Here is a 19,467-nt window from a genome sequence, read left to right on the forward strand (position 1 = left end):
AAGATAGTGATTATCTCTTATCTCTGAACTATTTTTATGTCATTTTGCTATTGATTCACTCCCCTAAATATCTAATCAATTTTACATGTTCAATTTAAGGTTCAGGAAAATAAAAAATTCTGTTTAGTAAAAATAATAAATAAAAAATGGGAAAAAAATCAAATTTTAAGCAATTTTTGAGCAAGTCTAGACATATTGAGAAATTTCTCGGATTTTAGGAAAAAAGAAGACAATTTCGCGGAAATCATCGCGGAAATTCGCGCCGCGACAGACCTGCAGCCCTAGTATCATGAACAAAATAATATATAATATAACAGTTGCCTTATATTTTCAGTCCCACAATGGACCGTAAGTGTTGCGAATCCGCCACCTCCATCTAGCGGACTAAAACCAAAACTCTGTAACTGAAACGGATGTGTTTTTTTATTATTGCTTTTTTTTTCGAACGAAGGGAGCAACCGCTCCGATAAAAATGGATGCCTCTACTCTTTAATTGTACATTTGTAAATACCATAATAAAATTTTCCTATCATTCCTTTTTATCAGTTATTATTAGAACCTCAACGAGAAGAAGGTATTTATTTGCAGGAAAATACGGCCAGGCCCGCAGTGAATAAAAAGCGGTTTGTTTAAAAGAAGAGGTAAACTTTTACCTAAATGATACTTTATTGGATTTAAATCACGAAATAAATTATCTCTTTTTTAATAGTAAGATAGGTTCCCAATCGATCACAGAAGTCAAAGCATCACTGGCTGCAGTCAGTGAGTGGGTGGGGGCAGTGGCGTACGCAAGGGAGGGGTTTATTGAGCTCAGACAAAATATCAAAAATAAAAATTTTAGTAGAAATTATGCGAGCTATTATTTTTTAAGACTATATATTTTTATCTGCCTTATGCCTACTTTTTTTTTTCTCACGGTATTTCTCAGAATACTGAAAAAACATTAACTATAATAGGGTTGTACTTTTGAAACCAAATTCACGTGATACTGTTACGGACTGGTTCCTTTCTGTCCTGCCAGTATAGTTTTCGAGACTGGCTGTCATCGCGAGATCTTGACGCGATGATTCTGGAATCCTAGACGTTCTGTCGTCCTTGAGACAATTCGAGAATTTTGGAGATGCGGTGAAAAATTATATAAAAGGGGGAACGGAGTACAGTGGAGTTAGTTAGTCAGACTAAGAGTTATCTCTGTCGCTTGTCTTTCGGAGCTTGTCGCTAAATCTGTTTTGATTTATCTCAACAAAAAGTTCATTCAATCGCCGAACCCGTCGTCGCCACTATTTCGACTAGTGAAGAAATCAGTAACAATACCATTGGAGATACAGCGCTCGTTGAAGTTATTCATTCCAGCTCGAAACTTTGAGATCGTAGCATAGCGGATATTTCTGTGCCAATATATATATATATTTGCTGTTCTTGGATCTTTAGGATGTCAAAACGCAAGAATTTAACAATTTTTAATTATTTTGAGAAAAAATCACGACCTGAAATTAGTGAGGTGACAGCATCTAGTACCAATGTAAGTTTTTCTGTTGTACAGAAATGTGATACTTCCGTTGAAGAAAACGTTTCTAGCATAACAAAATCTGATGAATGTGAAAGTGGCCCTCAAAGTGTTACTTCCCACCCATATGACATTGGACTTTTTTCAGAAGATATTACATTATGTTCTTAAACTTAAAAAATCAAATCAAAATTTAACTAAATGTTGTCTAAATAAAAAGTCAAAATTGTCTAGCTGTCTAAATTAGGGAAATAATAGTGCTTTATTACAGACTCGAATTTCTTTTAGTAATTTCAGAAAATTATGAACACCCCCCTTGAAAAAATTCTGCGTACGCCACTGGGTGGGGGACTATCGTATTGTGAACTATCCTTGGTGGTATCCAAGTAAGACACATAATAACTAAGGTATAAGTTTAATAAAACAACAAAACATAACATAACAATAACATGCTTACAGCACGTAACAAGGTTAGCGCTGAACATCTATTAGGAATGTGTATATATACTCTCTGGAAAGGTAAGACAGCGCCACTATTCAGAAACTACAGGCTGTCGTCGTTGACTCGTAGTGATGACGGAAGGTGACGTCGGTTGACATCACAACAGGGACCTCTTTAAATAGATTGCGAAGGGACGGGACTGATGGTGTCCTTTAAACTGTTGTACCATAAAGTGTTTAATCGTAAAGTATTCGAAAGTCGCAGATAGTCGGGCTACCAAAGATGGGAACCATCCCTTCTGCAGAGGATTCAAATTGTGATGGCATGGCTTGGTTTTTTTCCAGACCGTCGCTAATAGCCCATCGAGCAGCTCTAATGGGAAGTAAATAAAAAAAAACTACAACTAAATCTTCAAATTATTCATTCTCAATGCATGCCATTCTTTTACTTTTGATCACCGTCAGGAGAGAAAGAGGCCTTGATTGGTGAATTTTTCGCATGGAAATATATTTCAATAATCAGATTTTCAGTCTTCTTCAACATTGATCCGAGGTATGGGAATCGCCTGCAGTAACAATGGTCCTGAAAAAGACGCTTGATTTGATTGTGGTGTAAATGTTGCACTCGAGCTACGGAATTAATTCGGAATTAGTTAATTTACGTCGCACTACTGCTGCACAATGGGCTATTGGCGACGGTCTCGGAAACATCCCTGACGATGATCCGAAGACATGCCATCTCAATTTTGATCCTCTGCAGAGGAATGGCACCCCCGCTTCGGTAGCCCAACGACCTGCAGTCGCCCACCCACACACTGACCGCAGCCAGTGATGCAGGACCCCTAGTATGAAGTAAAAAGAAAAAAACAACTACAACGATAGGGTTACTAAATGGGTAAAAATAGAGAGCCAGAAACGTTATTGCTTATCTTTCTGTTTGTTTTCTTCCTAGTTCCCAAACAAACCAAGGAACAACTCGAAAGTTTAACGACAGCATCTACATTAAATTTTTATTACGAAGACGGTAATGAGATGTTAATTTAAACATAATAAATTGAAGTTTTGTTTGTCATGATGCAAGTGTGCACAAAATTTTATTCGCTCTTTCAAAGCTTTCTTATTTTAATTTGAGTTCTGAAGCAGTAAACTCGTAAAAATTAATTCTGATTAAAAACAGGATTTAGAATTGTAATAAAAAAAGAATGAGATTGCTTATGAAAAATATACCTTCAAAAATGTACATCTCTATTGTTATTAGAAATAAGTGGATTTCTGTTTTGAAATAATGTTGTATTAGTGAAATGCATTTTTCATCCTTTTTTTTTCTTCATTTTTTTAAAATTTTATATTATTTGCTTTATTCTGGCCAAGTAAAAATTATTAATTTTAAAAATATTATTCGGGTCCTGTTTCCAGATTTTTATTGGAAAAAATGTCTCAATTGAAAGCATATGAAATTTATCATTTTTTCCCCTCTACTTTTATTGCAATCTAACAATTCTTTTATTTTTATTTAATATCAAGCAAAACAAAAATTAATAAAAATACCATTGCACTCCTATTATTTGGATTTGCAATTTTCCATATGTTTTTTAGAGGAAAACACTGGAAGTAAATAGTTATTGAACTTTACAGAAGGCACATCTGTGGGTTAATATTAAATAATAAATATCCAGCAGAAGACCCTAACCCAGTGTTTCCCAACGTGGGGCCCACGCCCCACCGGGGGGCAATTTAATTGCAAAGGGGGGCAATTCAAAAATGGACTTGGCATGAGTTTAAACCTTTTACCCTGAGCCATTTAAATGCAATGTGAGATTTCGGTGACAAAATCGAAAGAAAAAAGCAAATTCTTAAATAATTGCGGTCAATAAATATTATGTGACTGAGGGATTTTTTAAGTGACAAACCTGAAATGAAGTATTTTTTTACAGTCAATGGTAAAGCATTTGTGAGTTATTTAGTCAATATCTTTGAAAAACTGAATATATTAAATAAGAAATTTCAAGGAGCAAATAAAACCTTGTTGGTGCAAGAGCGAAGATATATGGCTTCATTACCCTTATTGAGTTATGTCAGAAATATATTAACAACAAAAACTTTGAACAGTTTCATTGGCTCCAGAAATGTGAAGTAAATGATACCCCTTAACTTGTTATTGTCTATTATCTGAAAATTCTATCGGCTGATTTGAAAGAAAGATATTCTGATTTAAAACAAATTTATTTTCCAACATGGCTTGGCTTCGTGAGGAAACAGAAAACAAATACCCAAAATCAATCAAATGTGCAAGAAAACTATTGTTACCGATTCCATCTTCATATTTAGCTGAATGTGGATTTAGTGCTGTAAATGATTTTATTGGTAAAAAAAAATCGTCTAGATATAACACAACGGGGAGACTTGAGACTGAGGCTAACCAAATTGGAACCTAAGATAAAGTCTACGTGCAGCAAGCATCAAGGGCAAGAATCTCACTTAATTAAAATATTAAATTATTATAGAAAAATATTTATTAAAATTATTTCGAATTTGAATTTTAGTTCTTCATTATATGTTCAGAAAATTTAGTTACTTTGTTTCGCTAACAATTTCCTACGTTTCTTAAGTGAACAATTCGACTTTTTTATTATTAAAAATTATGTATATGTTACATAAGGGGGCATAACAATTTCAGAAAGGCTTAGGTGGGGCATGGTACAAAAAAGGTTGGGAAACACTGCCCTAACCTATCTAAAACAATGTAGACATACCAATTATCTGTTTAAGGCAAACTTATAAATTATAGGATACAAACAGATTTAGTTTTGATCATAAAATAACTATGCTATAAGTAATGGCCTTTTGAAGATAATTATATGGGGTTATTTTTATATTGGTGTTTGTTCGTTCCATTTTAATTCACTAATTATGACTTCCAGTGTTTCTTATACTTGCAATAAGCTTTAAAATTTATTTATTTTATTACATTGATTCACCTTGTGTGGTTGATAATTTGACCCATTGGTTTGCACTATTGTGCATTACTTTTTTTTTGTGTGTCTGTCATTCATCAAAACTTGACAATAATTTTGGTGTGTGTATCTAAGGGAAAATCTTTTTATTTTTTATCATTAATTAGTCAATTATGAAGATCATATTTGATGCTATTAGAAATTTTTTATATATTCAGTGTGTGACATGCTCTTTTAATATTTTTAATATTCAGCATCTTTTACCATCATAGCCATTGCAACGTCATCCTATTTCTAATTAGCTGAATATATAACGTTCCTTGAAATATTGTTTGCTTCAATTTTCTATTTTGGGGTAGGGATAGCCTTGGTAGGGCATTGGACCCATGTCCAGGAAGTCGTGGGTTCGATCCCTTCCAGCCGAAGACTCCCTTGTAGTAAATGGTGACTGATGCACGTCAAATCTGAAAGTCCTCGATGTTCCCGTTACAAATCATACTTCCGGGAGTACTGATCCAGGATTTCCTTTGTCTTCTGTATTGGTTCAAAATTACAAGGCTACAGAGTTGAACATTAGTAGTTGTAAATCCAAAAATTGAGTCAGCTGTTCAACAACAGTTATAAAATATAGAAATTTTCTATTTTAATGCATTTTAAGTGTAACACTGTTTTCTTGTGTTATACATCTGATACACTTGATAAATAATGAACTGAATATTTATTTTTACATGATTTGTGTAGATCTATACATGATATAATGATGGATTTCATCTGTCTAGATATGCTTTAGTTTTTTTTCTTCTCGAATATGTTTGCCTAGCAGGGANGCGTAAAATTTATTATCGTGGAAATTCAGCTTTTTTGCCTTTTGGCTAATCTCATCCCTGGCCTAGGGAACAAATCAATTAGGAAGATCATATCTGATGCTAGTTAATTCTATTAGAAATTTCTAATATATTTAGTGTGTGACATGCTTTTTAATATTCAGCATCTTTTGCCATTGTAGCCATTACAACGCCATCCTATTTTTTTTTTGTTCTGAATATGTAACTTGTCTTGAAATATTGTTTGCATCAACTTCCTATTTGAATGCATTTTAAGTGTAACGCTGTTTTCTTGTGTTATACCTTTGATACACTTGATAAATAATGAACTGAATATTTATGTTTACATGATTTGTGATGTTACATGATATTATAATGATTAATTTCATCTGTCTAGATATGCTTTAGTTTTCTTCTTCTTGAAAATGTTTGCCTTAGAAACAAAAACTTCTAAACTTCTTGGTTGGAATTATAAGTACCTATGTACTTTTTATGGCATTCTCAATGTTTGTGAAATAGTAAGTATAGCAATTTATTTAATTTTTTCTTTACATGTATACATATATAGCCCACATTACATCGATTTACGATACTATCGGCAGGGCTGGGTTTTTGACGTCAAAAAGTGGTTTTTGACATGACAAGTGTATAATACTGGTTTAAACCGTCAAGAACCCGTCAAAAATGTAAAAAACTAAAGTTTGCCAANTTCTGTGGAAAGAAAAAGTAATTTTTTTAAACGAAAAGTTTATCTGCAAGAACTCCGTAACGTACTGCGACAATGGCACCATGTCGCTGCGATTCTGCCATGGGGATATATAGTAGGGATCACGTGCTGAAAATTTTTCGATTCTCCAGCTGCATTCCCAAGTAATAAGCTAAAGCTCTGGCTGCAGTTGTTGTACTATATATTTACGTGTGCATTTGGGGTTCAAATTTTAATTATAAATTTTTATTATAAAAAAATAATAACATTATCAAGTACTCTGGCAGAAAATGCAAATTTAATTTAAATCCAAGTTGATTTATTTATTCATTCTTAAGAAAAGAATTGAATCTGATTAATCCTTTTTCATATTTGATCTTAAAACTTTATAATTGTATTATAATGCTAAGAATAGTCTTTCTATAGCACCTTTGTTAACAGGCAATATCGTTACAATGGGGCAGGCCGCTTGAATATCTATAGGATATAATGAAATTGCTGGACCATGGGAAAATTTAGAGCACTATTCCCAGCTCTAGGAAATCAACAGCTTCAGAGTGTTCTGGGTCTCTGGTTGTAAAGTCATTATTTTTTTTTATCTACGCTAAATCTATTATCGAAGAACATTCTTCTAAAATGCACAAAAGGCTATAAGTGAAAAATAATTGTATTTCTTAATTTAATGTATAAATTTTATTATCTCTAATAAAATATGAAACATTTAATTCATATTTTTTTTTATGATTAAAATATTAAGCTTGCAATTTCATTTTTTAAATAAAATCTTATAAGGTTTTATAAAATGTATTGTATACTATGGAAAACATAATTAAAAATTTTTCACTTACATGATTACTTTTTTAAAATTGGGAAAATCAGCATTGTTTTTTGTATGTATATCTTACTAGTTATATATTTTAGGTGATTTGTTACGCATGCTTGGATTTGATTCGTAACTCTTGCCGACCAGCATATTCACATTCCACTGGAGGATTTGTTGGAAGTGCAGCTGAAACTTATTTTTATCTTGCTACATGTGCTTGCATGGTTATAACTTGTATTTTTTTATGTTCATTCATTGTGTCTCATATATCATTTCTCTTGATGGAAAGAACAATTCTAGTAAGTTGATTCCCCAAAATCATAATTTTCTTATTTCAGTGTTTCTGCTAAGCTTTTTAATTAAGCTGAATAATTTTCATAAAACTTTTCTTTTCCTATATTTTATTTTGGGGAAAATGTGACTGTATGGCATCAAGATTTCTGAAAGCTGAGCACCAATGTTAATACTATTTTTTTTAAATTAATGGATCTGATTAAAAACTTGTAATTAAATATTTAACTATTTCTATTAAAAGATTTTTAATATATAATTATCTTAAAATTTAATATTAAGTAAAACAAATTAAATAAACTTAAATATTTATTAATTTTTTTAAAATAATTTTAGTACACAAGTCTACAAATCCTGAGCACTCTATTTTTACAGACCGAAATCAGTGCTAATTCCTATTATTTTATAATTTATTATTTTTTTTACCTGAATATTTTTTGGAAATATTTTATTCTGATCATAACCTAGCCGAATATTTTAATTTTATTTTCCTACCAATTAGGATGACATCTCTTGCTTTAAATGCAAGCATTCAATATGTTAGTTTTAATTTATCATTTTATACATTTGAGTATTATGTAGGTATGTAATGAATTTAGTTGGTATAACTGCCTGCATATTAAATTTGTATCTCCAGATTTTTAACCTCTTTATTTATTTTTAAAGCATTATCTTAACTTAAAAAAAATTATATTAATTTTATGTATTTTTTAAGTACAGTATTTGTTTTGTAGCAGCGTTAGGTTAGTACTATAGTAGTGGGCTCATACTAGCACACTACAAATGTCTATTTATTTTTGTTCGAGACTTTTAACCTAACACTGAAACTGTTCATTTACCTAGCATTGCATAGTCAATCTATCATTGCATATAATTTATATTCATCTCTGAATAATTATACTTTTTTCGTAGTTTGATTATATTTAAGAACGTTAGAAATTTCACTGAAATGATTATTTTCACTTTACAACTACTATTATTTAACTTTTCATTTTGCATTTACTGTTATTTAAGTAAAAATTTTAAAGCAGGGAAATTTGTATTCGCTTATACACATTTTTTAAACGAAATGTTTCTTGTTTGTGCAAAATGTGATTGGATTAAAATAATTCTTGTATTAGAAAAAGCAGTGTTGGCTAATTTTAAACCGCAATTAAATTCTTAAAAGTTTTTTCTTTATTTGTTTTTTTTTTTAGAATGAAAAACTTAGTTTGGATTTTTAAAACAAACATACTTTTGTTATTTTATGATAACTAATATGCTTTTGTTATTTTCTGTGCTTATATGTATGCCAACCATATGTTCATATTTTTATTTGCTTTTCATTACTTTATTAATTGTAAATATTTTTTCATTAAATTCAATGTCTTTAATATTTCCTGAACCTTTATATTAAAATTTTTATTCATTCATTAAAAAAAAATTTCATTACAGCAATTAATTGTTATAAATACTGCAAAATGTATACTGCTAAATAATGACGTTTATGTGAATGCTGAAATATAAAATTCTTGTATAAACTAAGCTATCAAGAGCAAAACTTCTTTTATACAAGCACTTCTAAAACAACATTTAGATACTAAACATTTAATTGCATGCTAAAGTAATAAATAAGTTGTAAAGTTATAAATAAATGTCTTTAAGATCTTTAGTTATTATAATTTATTTCTCAAATTCATATATTTATGACATTCTTCATTCAAAATACTATTTTTTTTAAACGAACCAACAACAAAATAAAGAGTTTAACAGGAAAAAAAAAACTTCAACCATAGCTATTTTTTTATGCATATAAATTTAATAATTTTATGCCAATTTCCTCATATAAGTCTGTATGGCTGTTGTTCAAAGTTGTGACCAAAAATCTATCTTATATACTTGTTGGGATATTGTGTACCATATACATTGTATAAATTTATTACAAAAATAGTTTTTGTATTATGACTATAAATTTTAAAGAAATATGATCACTTACAACCTAATTCATTTGAGTTTGAAGTTTAGAAGTGTTAATTCAAAAATGATATGAATTTTAGTTTACATCAAATTAAAACTTATGAAATTTTATAATTATATAATTTACACTGCAGTTCCTTGAAAATTTTAATAGTTCTAAGTGTGTTTAATGACCATTACTCTAATGTGAAGATATCTAATTTATTATATGAAAAGGAAATTATGGTTTCATGAAATATTTATCTAATTATATACCAATTTGATTTAATGCATAATTGATTTTAATTTATATTCGTTAGATTAAATAAAGTCTGCTGGTGGAGAGGTAGGAGTCATGAGTTCAGCCCTGGTTGCAGACTAAACAACCAGCATGCATTATATCAGAGATGTACATTAATTCCATCTTTGCTGAAAGTCTTCTTTTCAGCGTGGAAGTTTAGAAAGTGAAATACTGGTTCAGTGTCTGTCCACGTTACCTGATAGCATTTAAAATCACTTACTTTTTTACCATTAACGCATTTGTGCTTAAGGTCATTTTGAAAGGAAATTCCTTTTTCTCAGAAAAAAGATAATAGTACTAGTGTTTAATTAATTTAGTTTATTTTATCACACACATATATTTATATTTACACACACGCACAGTGGGAAATCCCACATCTGGAATCAATGGAACTCGGCAAGTTCAGAAGTAGAAAATAGATTTTTCCGAATAATAGATCTTTGAGGTAAACAAACATTGTATTCCTTATTTTATTAAAAATAAAAAATGGATGATAATTAACATCAAACTCATTCATCAACATATAAATCCACTTAGTTTGCCAATGGCAGTTTTGGTAGCTGTTGTTGCAGATTTCCACTGGTTTTTTAAATTTTGATGTTTCATATCGCTATGATGAAATTCCGAATCAAGAATTTAATTTAATTATTTCTCAATCCTCTCAATAATAGACCTTTCCACTCTGAATTCATGTGATTTTTATTATAATTTTTATGGAATTTCACATGCTTTTAAAAATCTCTGTGTTTTTATATGTTATTTTTGGTTTGGCAATCTTTGAATCACGCGTTTAAATAATTACTTTTCTATGCACGTAATTATTGACAATTCACCCGTAATCAAAAAAGGATTTATGATCGCATTTTTGTCTGTTATTGCCACAAATTTTCATAGTTTTTAAATGATTTTTTAATCACACACAGGTCTTTAAATGATTTGCATTATAACCCACAGGAAATTTTGAATTGCGCATTTGAAGAATCACTTTTTTACGCACTGCATTATTAATGATTCACTCATAAAACTATGTAGTTTTATTGGTTGTTTTTGCGTTATTGTCACGGAGTTTCACAAGGTTTTTAAAAATCTTGATTTTTTAATATTACATTGTTTTGTATGCATATTTTTGAATCACAGATCTGAAGAAATCATTTTTTGAGGCACTGGATTTGTAACGGTTTTACTGTCGACGTGGTTTTGTCGACCACATTTTCCGTAGTTTGTAGAATTTTTACATATTTTTTAATATTTTGATTTTTTTGTTATACTAATACTCTTTGATCTGCATACTACAAATTGTACTTTTAATTGATCCCATTATGACGCCCTCCAGTTGTGACAATTTCATCTCAAGTCCTTGATATTTTTTAAAATGCAAGAGTTTTGCACATTCTGAAACTGAGTGTGTGACTCTTGGCAGTAGTCTTTATGCCCAACAAGAGAAAGACACATAATTTTTTTTCAAACTGTAATGAAATGCCTCCAAAATTACAAAACTCTGGATTTCCTGTTGGTAGTATTTAAACTTTTTTTTATCATATTATAGAGGAAATCAGATTAAAATTAAACAAAAATTGGAAATTGGGTAAAAAATTGAGGATTGTCATTCTTTTATACTTTTTTTACAGATCCTAAATATTAAAAAAAGTTTGTTTTGATTATTAAAGTGTCCAATAAACGGGACCTACCAGTAAAGGGACATCCGGATATGGGACTTTTGAAGGTGTATATTTATATATACTTGATTTTAACAAATATGAACTACCACTTTTATCACTCTGTTGTTTTTCATATGTCAACAGCTTTTTGGGATCAGGCATTACTAGATTAAAAGATAGAGCTATAAAAACAGTACTATGTATTTAGCCATAGTTGAGTAGCATATGCTATATTTTATTTCTGTTTTAATAAAAACCAGCAAAGATAGGATTTAGTACTCATGCCTATAAAAAAAATTCTTTTTATTTCTTAAACATTTATTAATCATAAAGATTTTTATCATCAAAGATAAATTCATCTATATTTTGTTCCTTTTAGGGAATCATGTTTTGGCTTACTGCCACCCTCTTGTCTTTTGTAACAAGTCTCGCCTTAATTATATTTATAAATGAATCAAAGAATGTTGAAATATATGGCTATTCTCACAAAGCAGCTGCCTCTGTAAGTATATTCTGAAGTATATCCATTATTTATTAGATTTAAAACTTTATATAAATTAACTTTGTCATTGTTCTGAGTTTATTAATTTATCAAAAGTAATAGGACGGTTCTACTACTATTTTGTCTCACACGTATTTCCCAAAATTAATTAATGCATTTTTCAAAAAAAAATTTCATTACATATCTTTGCTAGAAATATCTAAGTACAAATAATTATTATTATATTCATAATAAAACTTATATAATTCCTTTGTCTCTAAAGTCAGAAATCGCACAATAAGAAATATTTCAATTTTGTTTTCAGTAGTCAATTTTAATGCATTTGTTTTTATACCACATTGGGGGTTTTGCTTTTGGCCGACCACCTAATCGGAACATATGTTCTTGCACCTCAGAGCCCTAAATCTAGAAAATTTAGATGGGCACATTAGGCCTTAGTCTTCCATGGGCAGTCGTGACACTGAGTTTGATTTTTTAGTTTAGTTTTTACACTAGTGTAGGATTCATATTTAAATTGAATCATTGTAATCTTATAATTCTCTTTATTCTTAAAGTAATGCTTAAAAAATACTTCTTCATTTGAGAATTGTTAATTTTGAAGGATAAGAATTTGTATAAAAAAATAACTTTTAACAAGGATCTATCATGGGGGAAATTAGTACCATTTTACTTCCTTTTCACAAAATTCAAATTTGGCGAAACAGTCGCTTTACGTAAATCGAATTCTTAAAAACTTTCTCCTGCTAAGAAATAAAATTAATTAAAAAAGAACCCTTCATAAAATTTAATTTGTTAGAACTTTCATTTTACTAAGTTTAATTTTATTAAGGTATTAGTATTTTATCAAATTATTACAAAGTCTTGTTTTTAAATTCACATACTTTTGATATTAAAATAAAACTATTGTCACTTCTTAAACTGAATGATTCTCATGATTGAGAATTTTTGTAAAAATATTTTGATTTTTGACAGTTTATTTCTTGATAAAGATATTTTTTCTACTAAAATGCATATATTTTTTTTTCTCTCACAAAGATGAGCTTTAATAAGTGAAAATTAGATTGTTGATGTATGTGATGTTGTATGATTTTGATTAACATCTACTCTAGTGTGAGTTTATACAATGAAGAAACGTAAATCTCATGAGGGAGAAATAAATGTTCTACAACTATAGATCAAATCAATATTTAAAGCAAAAAAAAGCTGATAAAAATCACGAAAAAGTGCTTAAATATTCAATAACTTTTAAACAGATAGTAATTTCGAAGTAAAACTTATATTAGGTTTATAAATTAAAATGGTATAATATTGGAAAATTTTAACTGGAAACTTCGAATTGAAATTACCTTTCTCACTTTAAATACTCAATATTTAAAGCTGAGCAACTGAAAAAAATCATGGCTCAAAAAGACTGAAATTTAGATGAAATTCGAACTGCTGATCAAAAATTTGAGTTACCATCACAAATAGATATTACTCTTCAGTACGCCAAATTTTATTTTCGTGGTTGCATTAAAACTGGCTACAGATCGAACGAACATGGAATTTGTTTCCCCACTAAATTAAGAGTTAATTATTCTAAAACTAGTTTTCAAATCTTAAACTTTTTTATTCCATTGTACTCCCTATACTTATTTCTACATAGATTCAAGTCTTATAGATTTTTTGCAGCAAAGCAAAATGTAACCTATAGAAAAAAGGGGATAAAAATTTTTAAAAAAAGCATTAAAATTGCAATAACTTTTAAACAAATTGAAATTTAAGGAACAAAAAACGAAAAGAGAGAAAGAAAAAAACTCTTGTGTAAAGTTCATAAACAAATGTGGCTCATTCAGTATACCAAATTGTAACTATGAATTGTAGAGCAGCTGATTTGTTGTTTTTTACTGCAGTATACTCCCTGTATGTTTTCTTACACACTTTCGTAATGTCAAGGTTCTTAGTCTCATAGTTTTTACCAGGGTTTCCGCTACGGTAGCTTTTTTCGCAAAATGCGAAAAGACCCCTCAAAAATGCTAAAATTCAACAAAGCATTTTCGCATTTTTGCTAAAGGATTTCACTAAATTCCATTTAAAAAAAAAGGCTTCCGCGAAAAACCATGACGCTAACATCCATGAAAAAAACTTGATCAAACAAGAAGGAGAAAAAATCTAAATATCTTTCGCAAGAAGAACCATGACGCTAGCGTTCACGAAAAAAACGTGATCAAACGAGATGAAGCATAGCGATCAACAAAAATGGCTAGAATATATAAGTTTCACCGAGAAGAAAAGAAAAATAAACTAACCACAAGACAAAAAACANTAGAGGTAACCATCGAAAAAAAGCGATCGAAAACTACATTGAGTGAAATTGGGTGCGTCAAAAACTTAAATGCGTAAATTTCAAATTTCCGAATTTTTTTTTTATTTAAAAAAAATTTTAATTATTTTTTTTCATTTTGTTCAGATTGCGGTAGGGGGCCGCACATTGAGGGTTGGCGGGCCGCATTTGGCCCGCGGGCCGCAGGTTGTGCACCCCTAATGTAACCTATAGAAAAAAGGGGATAAAAATTTTAAAAAAAAGCATTAAAATTGCAATAACTTTTAAACAAATTGAAATTTAAAGAACAAAAAAAGAAAAGAGAGAAAGAAAAAAAACTCTGTGTGAAGTTCATCAACAAATGTAGCTCATTCAGTATACCAAATTTTAACTATGAATTGTAGAGCAGCTGATTTGTTGTTTTTTACTGCAGTATACTCCCTGTATGTTTTCTTACGCACTTTCGTAATGTTAAGCTTCTTAGTCTCATAGTTTTTACACAGCAATAAAAATTTAAGGTTAATTTGAACACCCAAATCCGCGTGTGTAGCCCTTACAAATTTTTAATATAGAGAAATTTTTAAGCATAAATGTTGATTTATAGTGCATATCTCTATATGCTGTAATTTTGTTTACATTTTACTTCGTTTACTTAGTTAAATTAAAAAGTCTGGAATAGAACAGAAATGATATATAGGCTGTTAATATTTTTCGTAAGTTGAATAAAAATCGAGGAAGTTACGATTTCACAAAATTATTTTACTATTTAAAACATAACAAAACATGTGGGATTTTAAATTAATATTTTATCAATAAATATGCTACTTTTGATAACAACAAACTTTTATAAATTTCATAACAATGCTCTTGACTCTTTAAAGAATCATGGATGTCAATATTCCAATTTGAAATTATTTTTATTTAAAACAGTCAAAATTTTATATATAATGTTTACAAAAGAATTCGTCTATATCTTAAGTAGTTAATGTTGAGCTTTAAATAAAAAGCCTTGGAAGAAAATGTTGTGCCTGAAATTTTCTTAGAGATTGAAATTTTTTGGGGGAATATTTTAATATTAGTTAACTATGAATTATTGATTTATTTTACCAAGCCATTAAATTTCAGAAATGTGAATGGATGAATATAGTAAAGGTGAGTCTTTGAATGTTGTTACGAGTCTGTTTATCTACAAACAGAGAACCAGTAACCTTGACCTGAGTGCTGGCTGTTAATTAGCATGTCTGGATGTAAACAGTTTAAAATTAGCTTAATTTGGATCTTCTATGAACATGCACCAAGGGACCACTATTGGGATTTCTAAATTTTTTAATATTTGTCCTACATAGCAGTGTTTCCTAAACCCCGGTCCGCGGACCTGTATTGGTCCTTGGATCAAATGGTACCGGGACGCCCATTTCATTCTCCCAGTTGGGGCACGATCACCTGTTTTTGTTTTTAAAAGAGTTCAAGCGCTACTTCCCAACCACAAAAGACCCATGAACTGTTAAGGAATGGGTCTGTGACCCATTTGTCAACAAATCGGGCGAATCTAGCATGTCTGTGCAAGAAGATCAACTGCTGCTGATTGCAAATGACGGCGGCCTTAAAACTGTGTTCGAGGCAACAACTCTGGTGTTCTGGATTAAAGTCATGGCAGAATGCCCCGAAATTGCCGTCACAGAACTTAAATCCCTATTGCCATTTCCGACAACCTATCTGTGTGAAGCTGGGTTTTCTGCAGTAACAGCAATCAAAACAAAGCAACGGATTAAACTGGACAGCACATTTCGGGTGTCATTGTCGCCGATTTCCCCCAGATGGAACGTTCTCATTGCAAAGAAACAAGCTCAGGATTCTCATTGATTTAACATTCTAGTAAGTTAAAATGTTAAATCACTTGATATTTATTTTTTGGTGTAACTGTAAAATTACGGTAAAATTATCAAATGTAAACGGTAAAATTATCACCACGGTAAAATTATCAAATGTTGACAGGTCAGCGATGATAAAAAGGTTTGGGAACGCTGCTATATAGGGCCAATATCAGCGTATATATACAGCCATTATAGGGCCTATATTAGCTGAATAATGAATATAAAATATCAAGTTAATCTAACAACTCTATATAGGGCTGATATTGGTTGTAAAGTGGCTGTAAAATATCAGGTGAATCAGACAATTCTATGTAGGGCCCATATCGGAAAATAACTGCCCTTTGAACTCTTATTAAACCACAACTCGTGAAGATTGGTCCAATGAGGGCTCAAGTTATTTTGCTGCTAGGGATGTTAAGGATTTATAGATTTCACCCATTGCAGGTTTGAAAACAAGAAATAAAAGCAGTGTGACGTAAAACCAATCAGCTCTTCAAATGTAGCATAAATCATAATCATATTCTATTTTCCTAATTTTGTTATTTCGCTCTTTAGATTTTAGGTCTTATAAATTCTGCTCTCTACTTAATAAACACAGTCAAGTCCTACAGAGCTTGCAAGCTGAGTTGGTCTTATCAGTGTAAGTATTCTCCTGTATTTCTTTTTTAAAAATAATATTTTAATGCACTAGACTGTATTATATTGTTCCTTTTTCTTTTTTAGGATTCTCTGTGATGCACCATTTTGACATACTTTTTCTAGTCTTTTAGCATTTAAACAAGTTCTACACAATATATGATAACTATTTATGGTATTTAAATATTTTAGACTATATTTTAACTATTTAGTTCAATTCAAACACTGCTAGGGTTGTAGTTTTCCTTCCTAATAAATAAAATCTTTTTTTTTTTCTCTTTTTAAATTAAAATTTGTGTCAAAGTTGCTATACAATTTGTTTTCTGTTTCAAAGATTTCTTTATCATTGCAATCTCAACTAAGATTTAAAGCACACATTTATATGCAGTGAAACCTCCTATTATGAGCTCTCCTGCGAAATGGGCTTTCTCAATACGGACTTATTTTTAATTCCCCCATGAATATTGTATGAATAAACCATTATGTACATACTCAGCAAAGCAGACACTCCCGTAACCGGGTGTTAACAGTCATTTTTGTCCTGAAACGTTATTTTCTATCTCTTCAAACCTGACACTAATTTTTCCAAATTTGAAAAAGAAAAAAAACTGTTTCTGTTTTAAATTGCAAGAAGAAGAAAAAATTCAACTTTTTGTCGTTTTTAAAGCATGTAAATTTTTTGCCTTATCCATAACTAAAAATATTGTTAAGCTATTTCACTACTAAATAATCATTCTTTCACTTGCCTTATCTTTGCAAAGAAAGGAGAGAAAATTATATTTACTCTTGTGAAAAAATTCGGACTGTAGCATCTTTTGACTTTTTCATCCGGATGATACCGTTTATGAGATCCCTCATTTTGAAATGAAGTCTTAAATGTTCTAAAAGCTTCTTTCCCACTAAAAATTTCTTTCATTTTTCTTATCAATAATTGAAACTGGCTGAGGACTGAAAGCGCCTATTCGCTATCATATAACTAACTTGAATACCTGTGTTAATAGGAGAATTAAATTCATTTATCTGTAGCTGCATCTAGAATTATGTATTTATATCAAACTTTTTCATGTATTTTTTGTATAGAAAAATATATTTATAATTTTCTATATATGAGTTTACATAAATGTCCTTGTAGATAGTTATTGTAGTTTATTTAATTATTACTATATCCTTAAAAAAAATTTTTTTTTAATTTACGGTGTTAAACTTTGTTATTAGGGTACCCGTCCCATAAACAAACAACTTTCATAAACAGTCAATTTTTCGGTCCCAAGAATGTCTGCTTGACCGTGGTTTCACTGTATATTGGAAAAATTGTATCCCATATTTCTATTGTAAGTGATTAATTAAATTTAATGAAAATTGACGTAAAGATCTTTAAATACCATTTAACATTTTTATTTTAAAAGGGTTGTTCTTTATCAGGATAAAACTACAACTCCTAAAAATTATTGAAGTGAATAAAAGTAAAAAAATTTTATAACATTGAAGCTTTAAGATTATTGAAAAACTTTTTTTCTGACAAAAAACTTGACTCTGCCTTTTACAGAAGAAATAGGTGTGAAATTTTTTTTAAATTTATTATTTATACTAGTTAAATTTTTAAAATTTACAATTTAAAAAAGTGTTTAAAAGTATAATTTTTAATTAATGTATAATTTGTATGTGATATATTTTTTGAAACAGTATTGTTTTTATAAAAAAGGAATATATTATTTATTTTTGTATAAGATCATTTCTAAAGTATTTTTTATGAATTTAAATGTAGTTTGAACAATAATTTGTTTTATTGAATGTCATATAAAATTCCTTTTTAACGAAACTGTTGATGCCTTTTTTTTGTTGTCATTTTTGAAAATAGCATAATCATTTTGTTGGATTCAAATTCTGGACTGCAATATCATTAAATACCTTAAGCAACAATTTGTGTCGTTTTCTATTCCAGAGTTATTATTTAAAAATGTAACTTTTATCTTAATCTTTTTTTTTTATTATTATTCATATGCATAAATTTTTTAATATCCATTTTGTATTTTGGAACCTTTCATTACTTTTATATTAATAATAAAAACAAAATTTTAATTTTATTTATTAAGGAAAATATTTATTTATTTGTTTATTTTTCTAAACACCATTAAGTCTGAAATTGTTAGGAAAAGGACTCCAACCATAAAATCTTTTAGTTTACTTAAAAACTAAAAGTTTTTTTTCTATACACAACAGAGATTTTTTTTTAATTTTTGTGCTAAATATTACATTGATTAGTAAAACATTTAGAATTGCTTCATGAATCTTTAATCATTTACTAATTTATAGACTGATTTCTCTATTAACTATTAATGTCCACGGAAGATTTCAATGTTTCAACTATTATGAAATAAAGTTGTACAAATTTATTCTTCCATTCTGATATCCTCAGATATTACCATTTATTGTAATTAAAAAAATAATTATATATTATAATTTGCTATACGTTTAAATATATACGTATATATATAATACGTTTAAATATATTATAATTTGCTTTATGTTTAAAAATACTTTATAATACTGCTTTATAATACTTGTATAATATTAGTAAATGATCGTGAAAAAAAAGATTTTTTTTTAATAAATAAAACTTGTTATATGATACTTTGTGTTTAGAAATTACTGTATGTACTTTGAATTATGTTATCTAACTGTTGTGGATATTCCTTCCATTTTTAAGATCAAA

General features: G+C 29.4%; 1 protein-coding gene across 1 annotated transcript; it reads left to right on the forward strand.

Annotated features, from left to right (window-relative positions):
• The first annotated feature begins 2,870 nt into the window (after positions 1-2,870).
• Positions 2,871-18,573, forward strand: LOC107444720 (uncharacterized). Its single transcript, XM_043050138.2, has 6 exons — positions 2,871-2,972; positions 6,124-6,244; positions 7,354-7,554; positions 11,820-11,942; positions 16,674-16,758; positions 16,842-18,573. Coding segments are annotated over exons 2-6 (504 nt in total). The 5' UTR covers positions 2,871-2,972; positions 6,124-6,151; the 3' UTR covers positions 16,844-18,573.
• The last annotated feature ends 894 nt before the right edge of the window (positions 18,574-19,467 follow it).

Source organism: Parasteatoda tepidariorum, chromosome 6 (assembly GCF_043381705.1).
Source record: "Parasteatoda tepidariorum isolate YZ-2023 chromosome 6, CAS_Ptep_4.0, whole genome shotgun sequence".
Taxonomy (NCBI): domain Eukaryota; kingdom Metazoa; phylum Arthropoda; class Arachnida; order Araneae; family Theridiidae; genus Parasteatoda; species Parasteatoda tepidariorum.

Coding starts and splice junctions, on each gene's coding strand:
- LOC107444720 (XM_043050138.2), top strand. CDS start 6,152: ATGTTTGCCTTAGAAACAAAAACTTCTAAACTTCTTGGTTGGAATTAT. Junction 6,245..7,353: donor TTCTCAATGTTTGTGAAATA/GTAAGTATAGCA, acceptor TATATATTTTAG/GTGATTTGTTACGCATGCTT. Junction 7,555..11,819: donor TGATGGAAAGAACAATTCTA/GTAAGTTGATTC, acceptor TGTTCCTTTTAG/GGAATCATGTTTTGGCTTAC.